We start from the raw sequence: 20,081 nt of genomic DNA, 5'->3' as shown, positions 1-20,081 counted from the left end.
ACTGGTTCAGCCTCAACTAGAGAATTGTGCCAGTTCTGAACATCATACTTCAGGAGGATGTAAAGGCACTGGAGAAGGCGCAGAGAGGGTTTCCAAGAATGGTTCTGGGTACATGGGACTTCAGTTATGAAGATAGATGGTGGAATCTGGGGTTGGCTTTCTTAGGGGAGAGAAGGTTGAGAAGAGATTTGATAGGTGGTGTTCAAAATCATGAGGGCTCTGGACCGAGTAGGGATAAAGGTGTTCCCATTGTGGAAGGTTCAAGAACCAGAGGACAATGATTTCAAGTGAATGGCAAAAGAAGCAGAGGTGACATGAGGGAAAGCTTTATGCTGCTAATGATTAGCATCTGGAATGCATGATCCGAGCGTGTGGTGGGGCAAATTCAATCATGGCTTTCAAAAGAGAACTATTCAAATTATTTGAAGAGGAAATATTTACTGGGCTACAGGGAAAAGGCAGGGAAGTGGAGCTAGATGAGTTTCTCTCACAGAGAACTGGCACAGACATCATATGACAAATAGACTCCTTCAGTGCTGTAACATTCTATGGTTCTATAAAAAGACGTCAAGCTTCTCGCAGTTGTTCTTGGATGCAGCGTTTATGGAGATGGTTGGCAGAAGAGGAAAGAATCCAGGGAGATATCTTTTCATTCCAGGATGATCCTGGAATCAAGGGAGGTTTTGCCAAAGGAAAAAAAATCACCATATGGTGCTTTATGTGGCCCAGCCAGATTTGGCTGTAGAAGGTCAAACCAATTGTGCATCAAGTACATTCAGTCCATACTTCTTGGATTTGAGGGCGCTGAGATGGGGGCTACATTCAGGAGAACAGCCAGGTGGAAAAGTGTAAGGCGTTCACTGGGGATTAAGGCAGCAAAGGCAGAGGTAAGTAAAGGACAGAGCAGATTATTAGCTACACAACATCATGGTGAATGGAGGGCCAAAGGCTACGCAGCTGGGATGTTGAAAAGTGCTGCTGCAATGACTTGTGGGAGAGTCTTCCATCCCAGCCCCCCAAACCTTAAGGCAGTAATTGGGTAGGAAAACAAGGAAGCAGAGATGGTGGTGAAGACAACAGGAATAGAGACCACTGAGGTGGCAATAGAAAGTAGTGGGAGAGTTAATGTGGAGAGAGAAGTTAAAGGAGGACAAGGGAGAAGTAAAATTAGCAGAGCATATTGAGGTCGTAGCTGCCATCACAATGGATAAGGACACATTCTGTGCAGAGGCTCTATTAGGAAAGAAGAGAGAAAGTGAGGACAATGCAATGAGAAACTCAGGTGGGGGAAAGAGTTGGTAGGGAGAAAGAATTTTAAAGGAGAGGCAAGAGTTTGGATTAAACAAGGTACACAAGAACATATCAGGAGGAATAGGGGGAAGGCACCGAGGTGTGATTTGATGCTAATCGCTACACTGCCACTATGACAGTTTTGACAGAGCAGATGGTGGAAAGTATAGTCAGATAGGGAGGCTTCAGGTGAGGGTCAAGGTGTCACCACCTGCAAGCCAAGCTTCAGTAATGTTAATGCAATCAATCACGGACACAGTTCTTAAAATGCATTTCATTCTTGGGGAGAGTTGGGAGAAGAAATAGTGATCATATAAAAATATGAAACTCCGATGGTTCAGGATTTGACAATTCATGACCCCCCTCCCCAACTCACTAACTAATGATTCCTAATCAGAGAAAACTTAGCCCCCATTCACCTCATCAAATGCTTCATAATTTTACAAACCTCAATTATCCTCCTCCTGCCATCTCTATACTAGGAGGAAATAATCATAGCACAATATATCAAGTCTCTCCTCATAACCAGTGTTGCATCCCAGATATCATCCCATTATATCTACATTGTATGCTTCCAATGGCTTTAATACCCCTTCCATAATAAGTATCCAAACTGTACACAGTACTCATAACTGGCCTAATCATTTCCTTACAGTACCTCTTTCACTCTATGCTCTTAAGTATAAAGTTCAACCTACTAAAATGCATTAAATTTAAATAGCTGAAGTATCAGTTTCACAAGGGCTAAGGTTTCCAAGTTTTTACTTATTGCAGAAGTTTTTTTGGAACTAACTTTTACTGTACCTCGTGGTGGTAGATCCATATCGCCAGATGTAAGTCCAATTAAGTTAGGTCTTTGGCTGTGTACCCTGTGTCTGTAAACAGGTCTTGAAGTACTGGTTATACTTGGAGCTTCAGGATTATATCCATCAGTTTCATAGGTTTCTATAGACAAAGAAACATGCAGACCCAGCCTCATTATCCTGTCGTGATATCAGTTTCAACCAAAACAGTTTGTATATATACACACACATTGTACATATACACAGTTGGTAAATGCTGAGTTGTTCAAATCCCAGAGGGAAACTTGAAACAACTGCCACAGCTATTTTACAATTTGTTTATTTCAAGATGCGTGCCTTGAATTTACTAGTAATAAGACAAACTCTCAGAATTCTTACAAAACTTAATTAAACCTTTATTGATAAAAAAAAAATTAAGCACATACATAAGTTTACAAATTACTATGATAACTCCTAGCTCCCCTAGTTAATCTAACTCCTAGTTACACCTCTGTTAAGGCAACAGTAAAACACAGATTTTAAAAGGCCCAGGCAAAGTAACACGATACCCCGAACAGTCAAATTCAAAGTGAATTAGGTAAGAGGTAAAAGGCTAAGAGGGGAGTTGAGGAGAAAATTTTTCACCCAGAGGGTGGTGGGAGTCTGGAACTCACTGCTGGAAAGGGTAGTTGAGTCAGAAATTCTTGTAACATTTAAGAAGTATTTAGATATTCACGTACATTGTCATAGCCTCCAGGGCCATGAGCCAAGCGCTGAAAAATGGGATTAGTGTAATCAGAAATTTGTTGACTGGTGCGGACAAGATGAGCCAAATGACTTCCTTCTGTGCTTTAAACATCTATGAGTCTAACTTTTCTTCACTTCAGTTTGTGTAGCCAGCCACTTGAGGCTTAAAGGCTGGAGGCCTTTCACACTTGTTACATCTTAGAATGCCTTCTTTTCTTGTACACAACCTCATCTCCTTTATACAGGTTTCTCCCTTTTTAATATAAATCCCATTGTCCCAATATGTCTTATCAACTCTACTTTTCGAATAATCTTCCATAGTACTAATTTTATCAGTAAGCTTTGGGAAAAATAAACACACTGTTTGGCTTCTTCAGGCTAAGTGTAACATTTTGCTACCTCTTTTGAAATTCAAGTAACTCTGGTTTATCTAAAAATATAAATGTTCCCTTTACACCTCTCATCCTAAAACTTCAGTCATGTTTACCTAATTAGCATTTCAAACCTAGCTTCTCTTTTGATACATCAAAGCCTTCAGATCAGCTCTCTTTAATTCAATTAAGTCCCCCCACACACACACACAATTCCTACTTTACAATAAATTCCAACAACATTATGAAAATATTTTCCTGACACCCCCTTCCTACTAAAGAATGAAGTCATACTTTAAAAAGATATCTTCATTTTCTAAAACCATCTTTGATTACTTTCTATACTTATTACACTACTACATTACCAGATGCAGGCATTAACATAATATATATACACAAATCCTTTAAATCAAAAGGAATCATTCCAGTCCAGTGTCCAGGTTTTAAAATGTTCAGTTTTCCCTTTAAGCTTCAAACTCTTGACAATGCATCTGCAATCAAATTTTCTCATCCAGCCACGAGTATAATCTGTAGATTAATTGGTTGCAGTAATAAATTCCATCCGAATAGCCTTGCATGTCTTGAAATTTGTCCAAAAACTTTAAAGGATTGTGGTCTGTATAAACAATTGTTTCTGACAAATTGTTTATAACGTAAATTTCAAAATACTGCAATGCTAACACCAAATCCAATGTCTTTTTTTCGATCGCTGAATATCTTCTCTGCTGTTCATTCAACTTTAGTGAAAAATACCCAATCGGTTTTTCAATTCCATCGCCATCTTCTCGTAACAGTGCAGTCCAATGCCTATATCGCTTGCATTAACAGCCGAACTAAATTGTTTGGCATAATTGGGTACTGCCAAAATTGGTGTTGTAGTTAATAAACAGTCTTCAAACTGTCAAATGCCTTGACACTCCTGTGTCCATTGAAGCTTTTTGTTCTTTTTTTAAATAGTTTAGTCAATGGAGCAACCACACTGCTAAAATTTGGTACAAATTTCCAGTAAGACTCACTCATGCCCAGAAATCAAAACTTTTCATTTTGTTGTAAGCATGGGGAAATCCACGACAGCCTCGACTTTCACATCTCCCACAGCCATCTTACCGTGTCCAATGGTATGATCTCAATCCAGAACTTGAGCTTCTGCAAATTCACTTTTAGCCAAGTTCATCACCAAATTAGCAGCTTCTTCAAATCGACAAAACAATTCTTCCAGGTGCTGTAAATGCTCCTCCCACAACTGACTGAAAACTAACAAGTCGTCAATATAAACAGCACATTTGCTAAGATCTGCAATTACTTCACAAAAACAAAAACAGAATTACCTGGAAAAACTCAGCAGGTCTGGCAGCATTGGCGGAGAAGAAAAGAGTTGACGTTTCGAGTCCTAAGGGTCATGAGGACTCGAAACGTCAACTCTTTTCTTCTCCGCCGATGCTGCCAGACCTGCTGAGTTTTTCCAGGTAATTCTGTTTTTGTTTTTGTTTTGGATTTCCAGCATCCGCAGTTTTTTTGTTTTTATCTCTGCAATTACTTGTTTGTCAGACTTTGAAATGTTGCTGGTGCATTTTTCATACCAAATGGCATGAATTTAAACTGATATAGTTCATCTGGCATCACAAAAGCTGATATCTCCTTTGCTCTCTCCGATTACAGTACTTGCCAACATCTTCTTAGCAAGTCAATCTTTGTGATAAATTTTGATTGTCCCACTTTTCTCAATGCAACATTCCAACTGTGGTATTGGATATGAATCTGCTTTTGTCACTGCATTCGCCTTTCAATAGTTCACACACAGGCTATGTTCCATCCGGTTTCATTACCAGCACAATAGGCGAACTCCAGTTACTGCAACTATACTCAATAATATCATTTTGAAGCATGAATTTGATTTCTTTCTGTGCTTGTAATAACGTTGCCGGATTTAATCTATAAGGATGTTGCCTTATCGAAGATGAAGCGCCTCCACATACATCATGTATAGTTAAATGTGTCTTCCCCAGCTTATTCACAAAAATAGTTTTGTGACTATAATAGCTTCTCCAAACCACTTTGATACTTGTCTGGAAGGTAACTCAATATTACATTTAAATTTTCAAGTACCCCCTCATTAACCAATTTGATTGGAGGAAAATCAATTTTAGAATCCTGCATTTCTACCTCTTTCTCATCATCTATTACCACTAATACCTCCTTTCGGTCCTCTTCCCCGTCAGAGTACTTTTTAAGCTTATTTACATGACACACCCTCTGCTTCTTTCTTTGATCTGAAGTATTTATTAAATAATTTACTTCACTCAATTTCTTTTCAATCCAGTAAGGCCCACTAAACCTCACCTTTAACAAGTCACCCAGTACTGGTAACAGAACTAGCACTTTCTCCCCAGCAACAAAACTACAAGCTGTAGCTTTCCTGTCTACCTTCACTTTCTTCACTTGCTGTGATATTTTTAAATGTTCCCTAGCTAACTCACATACTCTGTAAAATCTTTCTCTGAGGTTTGATACATAACCCAGGGGAGTAGTTTCTGAATTTTGACCCAACAATTTCTCATGCATCAATTTCAATGGTCCCCTTACCTCATGACCATAAACTAGCTCAAAAGGACTAAAACCAGTCGATGCATTAGGAACGTCCCTAATAGCAAATAACAAGAATGGAATTCCCTTATCCCAATCCTGTGGATAATCCTGATTATATGCCCTTATCATAGTTTTTAAGAGTTTGATGCCATCTTTCCAAAGCCCCTTGTGACTCCGGATGGTAAGCTGTTGACTGAAATTGTTTTATCCCCAAACTGTTCATTACTTCCCTAAACAGCTGTGACATGAAATTTGAACCCCGATCTGATTGTATTTCTTTAGGTAAACCATATCTTGTAAAAAATTTAATCAACTCTTCCACAATTTTCTTTGTTGTAATATTTCTTTAGGAAACCTGGTAGACACATCCGTTATTGTCAGTAAGTACTAATTTCCACTTTTAGTCTTAGGAAGGGGTCCTACACAATCAATCATGACCCTAGTAAAAGGTTCTTCAAATGCTGGAATTGGAATTAAAGGTGCCAGCTTAATTACTGCTTGTGGTTTCCCCATCACCTGACATGTTCCACAGAATTTGACTATATCCCTATGCAATCCAGGCCATTAAACATGTTTTTGTATCTTTGTTTCTAAAGCCTTAATGTCCCCCCCTTGGAAGTTCATGAACAATCGTCCGAATCTCATTTCTATACCCAAATGGCATTACAATCTGATGCACCTCCCTCCAGCTTTCATTTGCTAAAGCATGATAAGGCTTTCTCATTAAAACATCACCCTTAAGGTAATAACATTCTGCCTCCGTTTCTGAGTAAGCTGTCTGATATAACTGTTTTAGTTGCAAATCCTTTTCCTGTAACTCCACTAACTGCCTTGAGTTAAACACCTCAGCTGCATTGTCCTCTGTTATTTCCTCCTGAACAATGTTATCAAACACAGTGTCAGCTGGTTGGACTTCCACACCTTCTCCCTGTCTTTGAACTTCCTGTTCTTCTTGTTTCAACCTATGAGTCTGTAATTTTGTTATCTCAAACCTGGAAACAATCCAGGATGCTGTCTCTGCAACATTTCTGTTGAAACACTTCTACAGGCTGCTCAACTACCATAGGCATCACCCACATCTGTGACACAGCTGTATCATTACCCAGAATAAATTGAAGCCCTGCAATGGTCAATTTTTCCACTACTCCAACAATCACTTTGCCTGTTTTCCACTTACTGCACAATGGAATAGGTTTAACATCTCCTTCAAGCCCACTTTTTAAATCACCAGCTCCTGCGATACTCCCTCTGAATAACAAATATCACAATCCTGCAACATTAAGGATTGACTAGCCCCTGTGTTCTTAAAATTTTATCTTTACCTACTCCATCCTGTACAAGAGGAAGACTTTCCCTTCACATACAAAGTCTTTAAACATTTCTGTAACCTGCTCCTTAGAATTCTCTTGGGCAAATTGTGAACACATTCCCACTTCTTTACCTATCACTGATTCTTCCTGTTTAACCTGTACACAAACCACTGCTTTTTCCTGTGCCTGAACCTCAGAACCCACAGTACTTTTATTTCCAAATTTATTTATTTCTGCACCCCAATAATCCAAAAAGATTTTCCCTGCAGTCTCCAAAAACACTGTTGTGTGTCCAACTTTATTACAATGGAAACACCTCAACTTTCAAATGTCACTTCTACCCTCAGCACCTTCCTTTTTAGTCTGAAAAAAAAACTTCCTGCAAATTTCCACCTAGTCCTTCTCTTCTCTGACTACTCATTTTGCTTTCACCTTCCCATTTTCTATCCTTCTGATTTAAAAGAGCGACGAACAAAAGGTTTAGCTCTTTGAACTAACTCATAATCATCAGCTATCTCTGCTGCTTATCTTACTGTTTCAACCCTCTATTCGTCCACATGAGTTCTCAATACCGAAGGAATTTAATCTTTAAATTCTTCCAAAAGAATTACCTCTCCAAGAGCTGCATATGTCATCATTATTTTTAATGTCTGTATCCACCGGTCAAAATTACTTTATTTTGTTCTCTCAAACTCAATATAAAAGTTTGCCCAGGCTGTTTTGTCATATCCTAAATTTCTGCCTGTATGCCTCAGGAACCAACACATGGCAAAAAAAGGCTATTTTGAGTGCATATTGTAGTTCACCAACATTTCTTCTGACAATGAAGCATAAACCTCATGTGCTCTACCCACCAACCTGGATCGTAATAACAATGACCAGCTTTCCGGCAGCTATTTCATCTCTTTAGCTGACCTCTCAACTGAAATGAAGAATGCTTCAACATTCTCTTTCCTCAAACTTTTCAAGAGCTTGTACAAATTTAAACGTCTCCCCACTGGGCTCTGATCTAAAAATAAGTCCTTCCTTGCCTCTTGACATCCTTTTAACTACCAGCAGTTTAAGCTGGAATTCTCGCTCTCTCTCTTTTTCTCTTTCCTGCCTTTCCAACCTCACCATTTATAACTCCCTTTGAAATGCCCTCTTTCCTTTTCTTTCTCAGCTGCCTCGAGCTCCAATTTTTCATTTGCAACTGAATTTGCGCCCATTCCAATGAACTACCCCTTGGTGAACTTGGTGTCTGATGTATTTCTTCCAATTTCAAATGCTGTGCTATACCTTCAATTATGTCCGATTTCCTTAACCCTGCAGATAACCCTAATTGTAACTTATCTGCCAATTCCATTAACTTAGCTTTATTTATCTTTTGTAAACCAACCAAAGTTACAACTTCTACTTCCAGACAAGTCTTGGCAACTGCCAAAGCTGTATTGCAGTCTCATCACTTCAAAAAAAAAATCACACCAATTCCTGAATTCAAAGTGCTTCTCGTTCTCATAACCTTAAGATTCAACAACTCCAAACCAAGCCATATATTCCAAATATATCCTGCAAAGAGCCCCCAGTTTAGTTTTGGCACAGCAGTTGGTAAATGCTGATTTGTTCGAATGCCAGAGAGAAACTTGAAACAGCTGCCTCATCTATTTTACAATTTGTATTTATTTCAAGATGTGCACCTTGAATTCAGTAGTAATAAGACCAAGTCTTACAGGTTTCTTACAAAACTAAATTAAAGCTTTATTAATAAAATAAACGATTTTAAACACATAGATTTAGAAATGACTACTATATAACTCCTAACTCCGCGAGTTAATCTAAATCCCAGTTACACCGCCGTTAAGGCAACAGTAAAACACACAGGTTTTAAAAGGCCCAGGCAAGTAACACGATACCCTGAACAGTCAAATTCAAAGTGAGTTTTCTAAAATACAATTGTCCCCTTTGCACCTCACATTCTAAAACTTCAGCCATGTTTACCTAGCTAGCATTTCAAACCTAGCTTCTCTTTTGATACATTATAGCCTTCAGATCATCTGACTTTAATTCAATTAACACACACACAATTCTTGCTTTACAATATATTCCAACAACATTATGAAAATTATTATATTTTCCTGACAAATATATCTAAGTCACTTTACAAAGAGGGAAGAATAAATTGAATTAGGAAATGGACACGGAGCTGTGCATGAGTTAGGAGAGATAATCAAAAAATTAGGTAGAAGTGAGGAGTAAGATGAGTGGATAGGGAAAGGTTCCAGCAAGTTAGGCTGAGGCAGTTGAATTTCTGTCACAAATATTGAATGTGGGATGCACAGAAATTCACTCAGAAGAGGAAAGATTTTGAATTTCCATATTGGGGTTTTAGAAAGTTGAATCAGGCTTTGTGCAGGACAATATGCAAATGGAAGATTACATTATCTGATGCTACTGTCTTCCTGTGGTTCAATATTTTCCTTTGCTTTGGAATTTACAGAGAAGGGGAATAGGCAACAGCAAAGATGACAATGGTAAAATCAAATTTAGAAGTTACAAAAAGATGGATAAGAGCCAAGACACCAAACTAGAAATAGCCCAAGAATAAATATGATGCTAAGAAGGGAAAGGTAATCTGTCACAGGCAGCAAGAGCACTTAGATATTCTCATTTGTAAATTTTTCTGATTGCTGTTAACAGATACTGATGAACACTTTAGCACACTTTGAAGGCGATTCAAACTTTTGGTCAGATGTAGGTCTCTTCACCACTATCAGCCATGGGCTCAGTCAGTTCAAAGAATAAGAAAACATTCTAGAGTTGCATTTAAAGCTGTTCTTTGAAAGGTGCTTTCGGGTGAGGGAAAATATAAAAATTCTTATACTCCTATACTTAAGAAGGCCTTTGATAAGGTGCTGCACAAAAGATTAATAAACAATATAAGATCACATGGAGTTGGGGTAACATATTAGCTTGGATAGAGGATTGGCTAACCAACAGAAAGCAGAGAGTCGGGATAAATGGGTATTTTTCTGGATGGCAAGCTGTAAGTAGTGGGGTGCCACAGGGTTTGGTCCTTGGGCCCCAACTATTTACAATCTATATTAATGACTTGGATTCAGGGATAGAAGGTACTAAAGCTAAATTTGCAGATGACACCAAAATAGGTGGGAAAGTAAGTTGCAATGAAGAAATAAGAAATTTACAAATGGATATGGACAGGTTAGGTGAACGGGACAAAATTTGGCAGATGGAGTTTAATGTGGATAAGTGTGTGGTTATCCATTTTGGTCAGAAGAATAAAAAGGCGACTTATTATTTAAAATGGAGAGAAACTTCAGAATGCTTCAGTGAAGATGGATCTGGGTGTCCTCGTGCATGAATCGTTGAAAGCTAATATGCAGGTACAACAGGTAATAAGGAAGGCAAATGGAATTTTGGTATTTATTGCTAAAGGAATAGAGTATAAAAATAGGGAAGTGTTGTTGCAACTACACAAGACGTTGGTGAGACCACACCTGAAGTACTGTGCACAGTTTTGGTCCCCTTACTTGAGGAAGGATGTAGTTGCATTGGAGGTGGTTCAGAGGAGGTTGCCTAGATTGATTCTAGAGATGTGGGGCTTGTGTTATGAGGAGAGATTGAGCAGTTTAGGCCTATACTCATTGGAGTTTAGAAGGATGAGAGGAGATCTAATTGAGGTATATAAGATGCTAAAGGGGATAGACAAAGTAGACGTGGAGTGAATGTTTCCCCTTGTGGGACATGCTAGAAGGAGAGGCCATAGTTTTAGGCTAAGGGGTGGTAGATTTAAATCAGAGATGAGGAATTACTTATCTCAAAGGGTCGTGAATCTGTAGAATTCACTACCTCAGAGTGCAGTGGATGCTGGGACGCTGAATAAATTTGAGGAGATAGACAGATTTTTAATTAGTAACAGGTTGAGAGTTTATGGGGAGAAGGCGGGAAATTACAGTTGAGGCCGAAATGAGATCAGCCATGATCATATTGAATGGCGGGGCAGGCTCGAGGGGCTGCTCCTAGTTCTTATGTTTAGTTGTAGCACCAGAAGGGCCAGCATCTGTCATTTGGTGACTCGTGGGTAGAGACTACATGAGTCATTGCTTTTCTACATTAAATACCAAGTGAAGCTTGCAATTAAACACAAATACTCAGTACGTTTTTTTTTTAAAAAAACAGCACCAAATTATATTGCATGCATTTGATATTCCAATTACTTGCCATCTTAAATATTCTCCAATCCTCCTTGCTTTTTCACTGTAGGCATTATAGTCATACCATCACACACTTAAGATCATGGTAAATTGGACAAGGAGCAAAATTTTCAATTTAGCAGAATGACTTCTGATAAAAGCGTGACTGTAATAACCTTGCATTACCTCATTTTTAATAGACAGAATAAACGGTTAGAAAAAAAAATTGCATGTTATGCTAGAGGAGTGGTCAATATTAAAAATATATAATCAACTGCACCCTTTTGTATACATCACAGATTTCAGACTATTGGTCTTATCCTAGCAAAATAACCTGCCCATCTTCCCATTAGTACAGCATCTAACCATCAGTTAAAAGTTCCATACCCTACCTACAAACATTATTACAGATCACCCACTGCACATGTTGCCACCTGCCATTCATGTTCAAAAATTTCTTGTTTACTTTCTGTAATGTGTAACTGTGGAGCCTTGGGCATCCCACCCAATATACCTCTACCATTTTGATCTAGCTCCCCTGTGCTCCCAATTCCCATCTCTTCAGCTGGTCACAAGTCCACATCCATGCTTAGGATATTAAGCAGTCTCTTACAACATTTCCCTGTGCTTTGATCCAGCTCAAGCAAAGCTTCCTCATCCAGGTCAGCAACATCAGATTCACCATTTAAAAAAAAATGAATAGAATGTCTTACCTAAATTGGCCTAAAAGCTAAAGAAAAAGTTAATTATTTTACCTGCTGTATATGGAGGAGGCTGTGCTGCAGGAGGCTGGTGATGAATCACTGATGTAACAACAGGAGGCACTGAACTAGTAATTGAGCTTGGGGGTGCATCCATTCCCGGAGGCTGAAGTGGTGGTAATGGTGGTGGGGGACCTACTAGAAAGAAAAACAAAATTTATAATTCCAGCCATTCTTTTGAAAAGACTATAAACGAGCAGGTGTTTCGAAATAAAATACTTCAAAAAAACCTTGAGAGTAAACCTAACTTGAAGACATTCAAAAAACAAACCTGCATTAAAATAGCATCTTTCAGGGCCCATGGTGCCTCACTTCCTTCATAGTCACTGATGTGTGATCACTGTTCTTGCAGGTAAACACAGCGCCAATTTTCAAACTACCTAGTCCCACAAATCGCAATGAGATTAAATAATCAGATAATTTGCTTTTGATGATGTCTTTTGAAAGATAACTTGACACCAGGAAAATTTGCTTGGGATCTTTTACCCACATTTCAGCAGGCAAAAAGGGCTTTGATTTAACATCTCATTTGAAAGATGGCACCTCCAACAGTGGAGCACTCCCTCACTGGTATTTCAGTCAAGATTACACATTCAAGTCTCTGGAGTGGAGCTTGAACCCTCAAACAGAAATACTGAGAGGCAAGAGTGCTTCCACTGAAACAAGGCTGAAATACAGAAACAGAAATATTTAATCTGTTAATTATTTCCAAAACAGACACACTTATTTTAAAAACAGATTTTGGCTGAAATTCAACATTTTTGAGACCTGGCACAACAAATGAAATCAAAAGATTTCTTGGCCAGATAGGAGTCCTGTTTTGAAAGAGAGAGAGAGATAGTAATTAAGGTCACAAGGCATCCAAAGGAAAATGTGCATGCAGAAACCATGGCCATGCCATATATATCATGGCAGCAAAGCAAGATCATGATTCTTAAAGCTATAAAAAGGGTACAATATCTTGGAGGGACACTGTCTTGAGCTTGTTTCTTCACTGGGTGACAGTCCTAATTTCACCTATTGCAAATACAACAAATTGTAAAAAAAAAAGTCCATTTTTTTTTTTAATTGTCTCTCTTCCCAATCCCCTTCCTGAAGGCATCAACTCTTCAATGTGCGATGCTTGCAAGAGCTATTGTTACCTCCTTTGACCTTGTCCAAATGGCCATTATTGTGCGGAAGACTGGACAAATCTAACAATGGGTTATTTAAGTGAAAGGGGCTTCAAATTGTGCCTGATCTTGTTCTCAACTACCATCCACTTGTATATTTACAAAAGTAATACATGCTAGCCAATGGCTTAATAACCAACAACATATTCTGTTCAAATGCTCTGTGCTTATGCTGTCATTTTTCAAAGTGATGGCATAAACAGAAAGCTTGTACTTTACCTGCAACAGGAGGCAGACTTGGTGGTAATGGTCCTGGTGGAGGGACTGGAGGCCTGAGATTAACAGGTGGAGGAGTCAGAATGGGTGGCGGTGGAGGAAGGGCAGGGGGATTTGGTCCCTCAACTATTGGAGGCTGCGACGGAAAAGGCAGCATGCCTGGAAGATTCACATCTTCTACGACTACTGGGTCACTTCCGTGGTCAAATGGACACATGTCGCCTCTCATGCAGAAGCCCTTCTCTGTAAAACACAAAGAAATGAAAGGTAAAGCACATAAAATTAAAATGATCTGCAACACATCAAAAGAAAGCTTTGTGCCAATGTATAATGCATAGTTGTTTCAACAATACAGTACAGTAGAAGCCTCTTAAATGGGACACCACTGCTGTGAGCGAAACATTCCCTTTATCCAGCCGTTCCTGTTAAGCAAACACAGTAGAATGGAGGGAATGAATGGGTGCCTGTGCCAAATGTTGTGCTTTAGTGAACATTCCCATTAATAAGTACCCATTAATTAGTTTGTACTGCATTTCCATTCCCTATACAAGGTTATTTTTCTTCTGATCTCCCCCAATATCAAATCAAGTTAGCAACAGTTACAGCATTTGAATTTAATGCAGTTTGTGCTTAAATGGGGTGACAATCTGTTTTAACATTATAATAACCCTGGCTTACCATCATAGTCTCTACAACGCTTCTTTGGAAGTGGTCCTCTTCCATACGAGTTATGATCTATCTGGTCTTCATGGTACTCTGACCAACTTTCTGTAGTAGTGTTGCCATGGTGAGCTGGTGCTATAACTGTGATTGCACTACTCAGAGTAGGAACAGGATAATGGCCAGATGTCAAGTTTGGCACAGTATTGGGAGTGTAGCCACTTTCTGATGATTCTGTCCTGTCAAGGTCATACTTCGATTTTCCCGAATCCCGCTCTAAAGAGAGATCCAATATTAAAATCCCAACCTTTTCGCCAATTTCTTTAGAACTTACTGAAAGTCATAGCTATAGAAACAGTTCATACTTGTGATTTTAGATATTTAGCCTTTGAAGTTACAAAGAAGATTATTACACCTACACATCACAATTAAAGTTATTAACTATGCAACAGCATATACAACATGAAATATTTTTAAATGAAAATTGATAGCTTTAATTATACAGCAACAAACATGTTCTGAAATGAACAGAATTACATAAAACTAACAGTTGTTTGGTAGTACATAACTTGAATATCACTGAACAAAGAAAGAGGTATGTTGCTGAAGCTATTAGTCTTGCACAGATCAGGGCAAATGCAAGATTTCCAAATTTCAAACAATTAATTTATATTACAGGGGAAAAGGGGTTCGACTTGGGGATTCAAGCTTGTAAAGTGGTTCATTTATGCTTGCTAGAAGTGACATATATTCATACGCAGGGGCCCATTCTCTGCAAACAAAAGGAATATATCAAGCCTAGCGCCTTTTTTGAATTACCAGCAAACATTGGAAGCCTAAATTCTGCATTGCTTGCTCCATGGCAACGGCTCGGCCGACCTGCCAACCAATAAGAACCCCTTTTCTTCGGTGGTATAAATTGTAGTGATTGTTTGAAATTTGGTATTCCTACATTTGTTCTGCTGAGTGCAACACAAAAAGCTTTGGCAACACTTTTCTCTTTTCAGTAATATACAAAAGTAATTGCTGGAAATTGGCTAGTAGTGCACTCTACAGTTATAGTCAGTCGAAACAAAGCCAACCGATAAATGAAAGTAGAGAACAGCAAGGAAGACACGATATGGTTAACCAAGCTATTTTTTTCCACCTACCATTGTGATATGCAATATTATTCAACCAATCAAACTTTTGCCAGCTCTTTTAGCATTAGATAGCATAGAAATCCATTCACAGATTTTGTCTTTCTCAGCCAGTTAAATGTCTCATCTCTGCTTTATCCTGCATCTCTTCTCAATTGCTCAGTTAAGATTGTGAATACCTCTTACAAAGAGTCAACACAGGAATGTTGGAATAAATGGCCTTTTCCTGTGCTGCATCATTCTTTGAATCCATATGGATTCAAACATCTCTTTTAATCTGTAAGATTTGTTGTGGGATCAAGGCACTCACCTCAAGTTCGAGTTACAACATAAAACTTTAGCTCTCAATTAATGGGTCAACGAGCGAACTTGAAATTTATCTTTTTAAATATTTTCCCAACTTACGCACATCAAAATAATTTTGATAGAACAGCATATGCTAAGTCAGCAACAAATGCACAAACAGCAACTGTATGCATGTTGCATGACTGAGCCATGGAAAATTCAGCTGCAGGACACCAACAAATCTATACCTTGTACATAACACAGATCAGTACAACTCCTTGCATTTATATCACACCTTTAATACAATACTTCACAAGAGCATTATTGGACAAATTATTAATGAACCATACAAGAACAGATGGCCAAACACCTGGTCAGAGGTAAGTTTTAAAGAGTGGCTTAAACGTAGAGTTTTAGGGAGGGAGTCCAGAGTTTAGGGCCTCGATGAAGGCATAATAACTAATAACTGAGCTATAAAAATTTGGGAATACACAAGAGGCAAAATTTGGAGGACTGCAGAGATCTCGGAGGATTGTTGGGCTGGAGAAGATTAGAAATAAGGAGGAGCAAGGTCATGTAGGGATCTCAACACAAGGATGAGAACTTTAAAATAGCAGCCAATGTAGGCCAGCAAGCAGAGGGGGAATGTTTGAACCAGGCTTGATGACAGTTAGAATATCTTCAGCAGAGTCTTGAATGAGCTCAGGTTTAGAGGACAGAACATGGGAGGCCAGTCAGGAGAGCACAGTCATTGTCAAGCCTGGAGATACCAGCCGAAGGCTGTCCCACCACAAGTCCCTTTAAATTAAAACATGTATACACAGGGAAAAACAGGGAAAAAAAGCGAGGCTACCCCATGACATTTCTGCAGCTTGTGGAGTAATTTTGTGGCATACTCACTACATCACAAAAAAAGTTATTGGATAATCTTCCTGTGCGATCCTTTTTAGTAGAAATTTAGGATCTTATATAGCAATTAAGTGATTTAATGAATTTGAATGAAAAACTTTTCAAACATATAGTTTGTCATGACTGTCTAAAATGAAGATTCACAACATCCCGAGTTATCAGGGACACCTGTCTGTAGCCACCCAACTGGAGTCACACTTCCTGCTTATTCTTCTACACTGCAAGCACCTCATCAACTGATCTAGTACATACGGTATCAAAGGTTATAAAGAACAAACGCATATTCTCCCCTTCAATTAAGCACAAATGCACTTTTCCACCAAACTACTGGATAAAAGCTGCAGGCTGAGAAAGCAAACAATTTTGGAATAACAGCCAGAAACGATAGGCAGGTTTCAATAAAAGTCGATGCTTTAGAAGCAAATGCACGGGAAACCGGTTCATGCTGCTCAAACTCATGTTACAAATTGACCCTGAAGCTAGTCGCTCAGTTTTTTAAAATGCCCTATATACCCAGAGAGATAATGTATTTATCTAATGAAAAGGAAAGTATGCCTATTCAAATGCCAAGTCCCATCAGATTTAGTTTTTATTTCAATTGAATGCTCAAAAGCCAGGGTTATAAAAGGTTTACCCTACAGTATTCCTTTAAGTAATCACAAACTTACTCAATCACTAGCATTCAAGACCACAACTTAACATAAAATGCTGACCCAATGTGTTAAGTGCAAAGCTCAAGACTTATTTACATCTGAATATAACTACCTCTGCTTCTACTCCTGCTTCTGCTCCTGTCCCTGTTTCTTTCCTTACTCCAACTGCGACTCCGACTCCTACTGTAGCTTCGGCTTCTTCCTCTTCTTCTGTTGTATCTGTCCCTGTATGAATCTCTCCTTGAAGGATATCGGTCGTACTCCCTTTTACGAGAACGATCATTTTTTCTGTCATCGCGGTTTCTAAAAGTTAACAGAAACTGTAACATTACTGAATGATTATCTGACTGCTCCCCTGACCTTAACTGAAACCCACGTACCCATAAGGCAACTATTTGAATCTAGCTGATGATGCACTTTTCTAATCCAGCTACACTAACATTCTTCCTGCTGAGGCGGAACTCATATAGGTTTCAGAACAATGCTGTGATAGGCTGTTTCAAGGTTAAAAATTGTGTGCATACTTAATCAATACAACACAGTGTTCTGACAGTTAATCATCCTAACGATATGTTTGGTATCCAAAATTTGATAGAATGGTAACATTAAATTTCCTTCAGATTCACCAATTCAGCTCTAAGGTAAAGGCATGTGTGCTGAGTCACAGGCAGCAGAAAGGTTCCAGGTTTGAGCCAATTTCAACCAAGGTAACAGCAGTCATAATATAACCGTGCTAAGTGTAATCAGGTTTTGGAGATGGTGGGGGTGGGGGAGTGCCGATAAGATAGGGATCCCTATCCCAATCTAGCCATTCACTCCTTTGGATAGTATTGTGGATGCTATCAGTCTTGGATTTGATGCCCATTTAGGAGAAAATAGCTTGACAATTGGCATTTATACATTAACAATGACAGGATGTATGCCGAGCTGTAGCTGAGACACACTGCTATGCATTTCCAGTATTTTCTATTTCTACTCCTGGGCTGCACAAGCATCTTGTTATACAGTTGATAATTAGTTTCAGATAAGTTAAGAGTTTTAAATAATTTAGAGCATTTAGTTTGCATAACAAAATTTAAAATTTGGATGCACTTCCAGTCCATTAATGGGGTGTCTGGAGTACTGCTAGCACGAATGGAATCATACCAACAAAATAGCAGCTTACAGGAAGAGAGGTTAATAAATTAGCAAGTTAAAAATATTATTATCCCATATTTCAAGTAAGCGAAAACAGAACTCAGCTTCACCTTTTCTGAAACCCTTGCCCACTGTAAGCATATAGTCCTAGTATGGATTGGGGTTCATGAAAGACACATGGATGACGAAGTCAGACTTTAAAAACCAATGCCAGTGTGCTGGAAGCATGTGGCTACCATCTGGAAATTTGTAGATTCTTGAAGGAGTAGGCTCATGACTGATTCATGGCCAGTGTCCAGGGTATTTCATATAACTGACAGTAAACAGTATAAGACTGAACGACCGACCTGTAATTACTACAAACTTTAGGGCACTATTAAAGAAACAAGAAAATTAACCCTGCACAGAGAAGCATTACTACACGCCAGCTGTGATTAGTGAGGTGTGACTTGGGCTAGGCTGTGAAACATTAATAACACAAAGATGAAATGGGGTGTAGCTTCACTGAGCAAATGGTTAGAAAATATCTATAAGATCACCCCAGCAAACCTGGTCCACTGGACATTCCATATTTACATCCTTCAAACTGTAGGTCATAGACAATCTACTCCCCGGTAGCCCAACAGTGTGTTGACGTTGTTTCTATCTGTACCTTTACATAGAACCTATCTGGAGTACTGTGTTTTTTTCATTAATTCAATTACAAGGAGGATGTTCCCACCTTTGAGAAAGCATAGTAGTCCTCAACATTATTCAAATTGATTTTTGAATATTATAAAAAGGAATTTAGAAAACTACCATCTTAATCATTAAGACTGGTCACTTGGCAAATAAAAAAGGCTTGTACATGCATATTACAATTGTCAATCTATTATACTAGTTATTGCATTTAACAGATAAATCACACATTCAACAAACACATTTGCTATAAGCAGTGGGGTCTTTACTTATGCCTGGTCTCCCATTAAAGATAAATCCACAAATTCCCCTCTGCCTGCATTTCCTGGGATGCTTCTACTCTCCAAGCTGTAGAGATGCCATTGCTTCCTCAAACAATCTAATTGGTCAATCCTTGGCTATTTTTCCCCCAACAGCTTTCTGAATTTCATCCATACCAAGAAGCTTATGCCAACCACATCTACAGTTTAGTTTCTAATTGAAGTAGCATGCTTAGCAGTGACCTCCTGGAGCAATGAAAATTTGATGTCTTAAATGGGTGCAATTATACAGTGAAAAGTCAAAACTTGCAAAGAGGACAAGCTCCTCAGGAGTATGTGGAAGATGATAACGAAACAAAAAAGTTGAAAAGAAAAACGGTCATGCAAAACCACAGGGATGGCTCACTTTGTGCCTGATAAGAACAGTAACTTATGGGGATGGCAAATTTGGATGGATGAAGTTTTAAGGCAAAATGGTGACAAAATTAGTCTTCCAAGGACAAGGCTGTTAAAAAAATGCTGACAGCTACAGTTTTTTAAAATAAACATTACAAACTTTAAAACAGCAGTTACCGGTTATCTCTGTGCCGTGAACCTGACTGCAGTGGGCTGTGATTTAACCTCCTTGTAAATTTTTTGTCGCGATCATCTTCATCTTTGCTTCCCTGTTTTTAAAGTGGGAAATGAACTAAAATTGAAGCTGAGCATCAGGAAAAGTTTTCAGTTCTACAGCAATTTAAAAATAAAATCAAGAACTGCAATCATGTTAAACATACCTCTTCTTTTCTATCCTCTCTTTCCTGTCGTTGTGCAGGGTCAGATTTTACATTCACGGATGGCAATTGCTCAGACTGAGGTAGATAACTCTTTGCAGTTATAGCTTCAAAAAGCTTTTCTACAAATGTATGGGTGTCTGTAAAAGAATATAGCATTAT

General features: G+C 38.6%; 1 protein-coding gene across 4 annotated transcripts in view; it reads right to left on the bottom strand.

Moving 5' to 3' along the window:
• Window positions 1–20,081, bottom strand: part of rbm26 (RNA binding motif protein 26) — an 89,951-nt gene that overhangs the window by 48,896 nt on the left and 20,974 nt on the right. For 2 of the 4 annotated variants that reach the window (XM_041199563.1, XM_041199565.1), the window contains exons 3-9: window positions 19,923–20,059; window positions 19,720–19,811; window positions 17,184–17,374; window positions 14,104–14,361; window positions 13,429–13,668; window positions 12,032–12,175; window positions 2,095–2,235 (exon numbers count right to left, since the gene is read on the bottom strand). In XM_041199563.1, the coding sequence (XP_041055497.1) occupies window positions 2,095–2,235; window positions 12,032–12,175; window positions 13,429–13,668; window positions 14,104–14,361; window positions 17,184–17,374; window positions 19,720–19,811; window positions 19,923–20,059 (1,203 nt within the window). The remainder of the gene's footprint in view (window positions 1–2,094; window positions 2,236–12,031; window positions 12,176–13,428; window positions 13,669–14,103; window positions 14,362–17,183; window positions 17,375–19,719; window positions 19,812–19,922; window positions 20,060–20,081) is intronic. The other 2 variants (XM_041199564.1, XM_041199566.1) reach the window with 1 other exon arrangement.

The sequence above is a fragment of the Carcharodon carcharias genome, chromosome 11, assembly GCF_017639515.1.
Source record: "Carcharodon carcharias isolate sCarCar2 chromosome 11, sCarCar2.pri, whole genome shotgun sequence".
Taxonomy (NCBI): domain Eukaryota; kingdom Metazoa; phylum Chordata; class Chondrichthyes; order Lamniformes; family Lamnidae; genus Carcharodon; species Carcharodon carcharias.
Note: the sequence above shows the minus strand (reverse complement) of the source record. Positions and strands in the feature narration are given on the sequence as shown.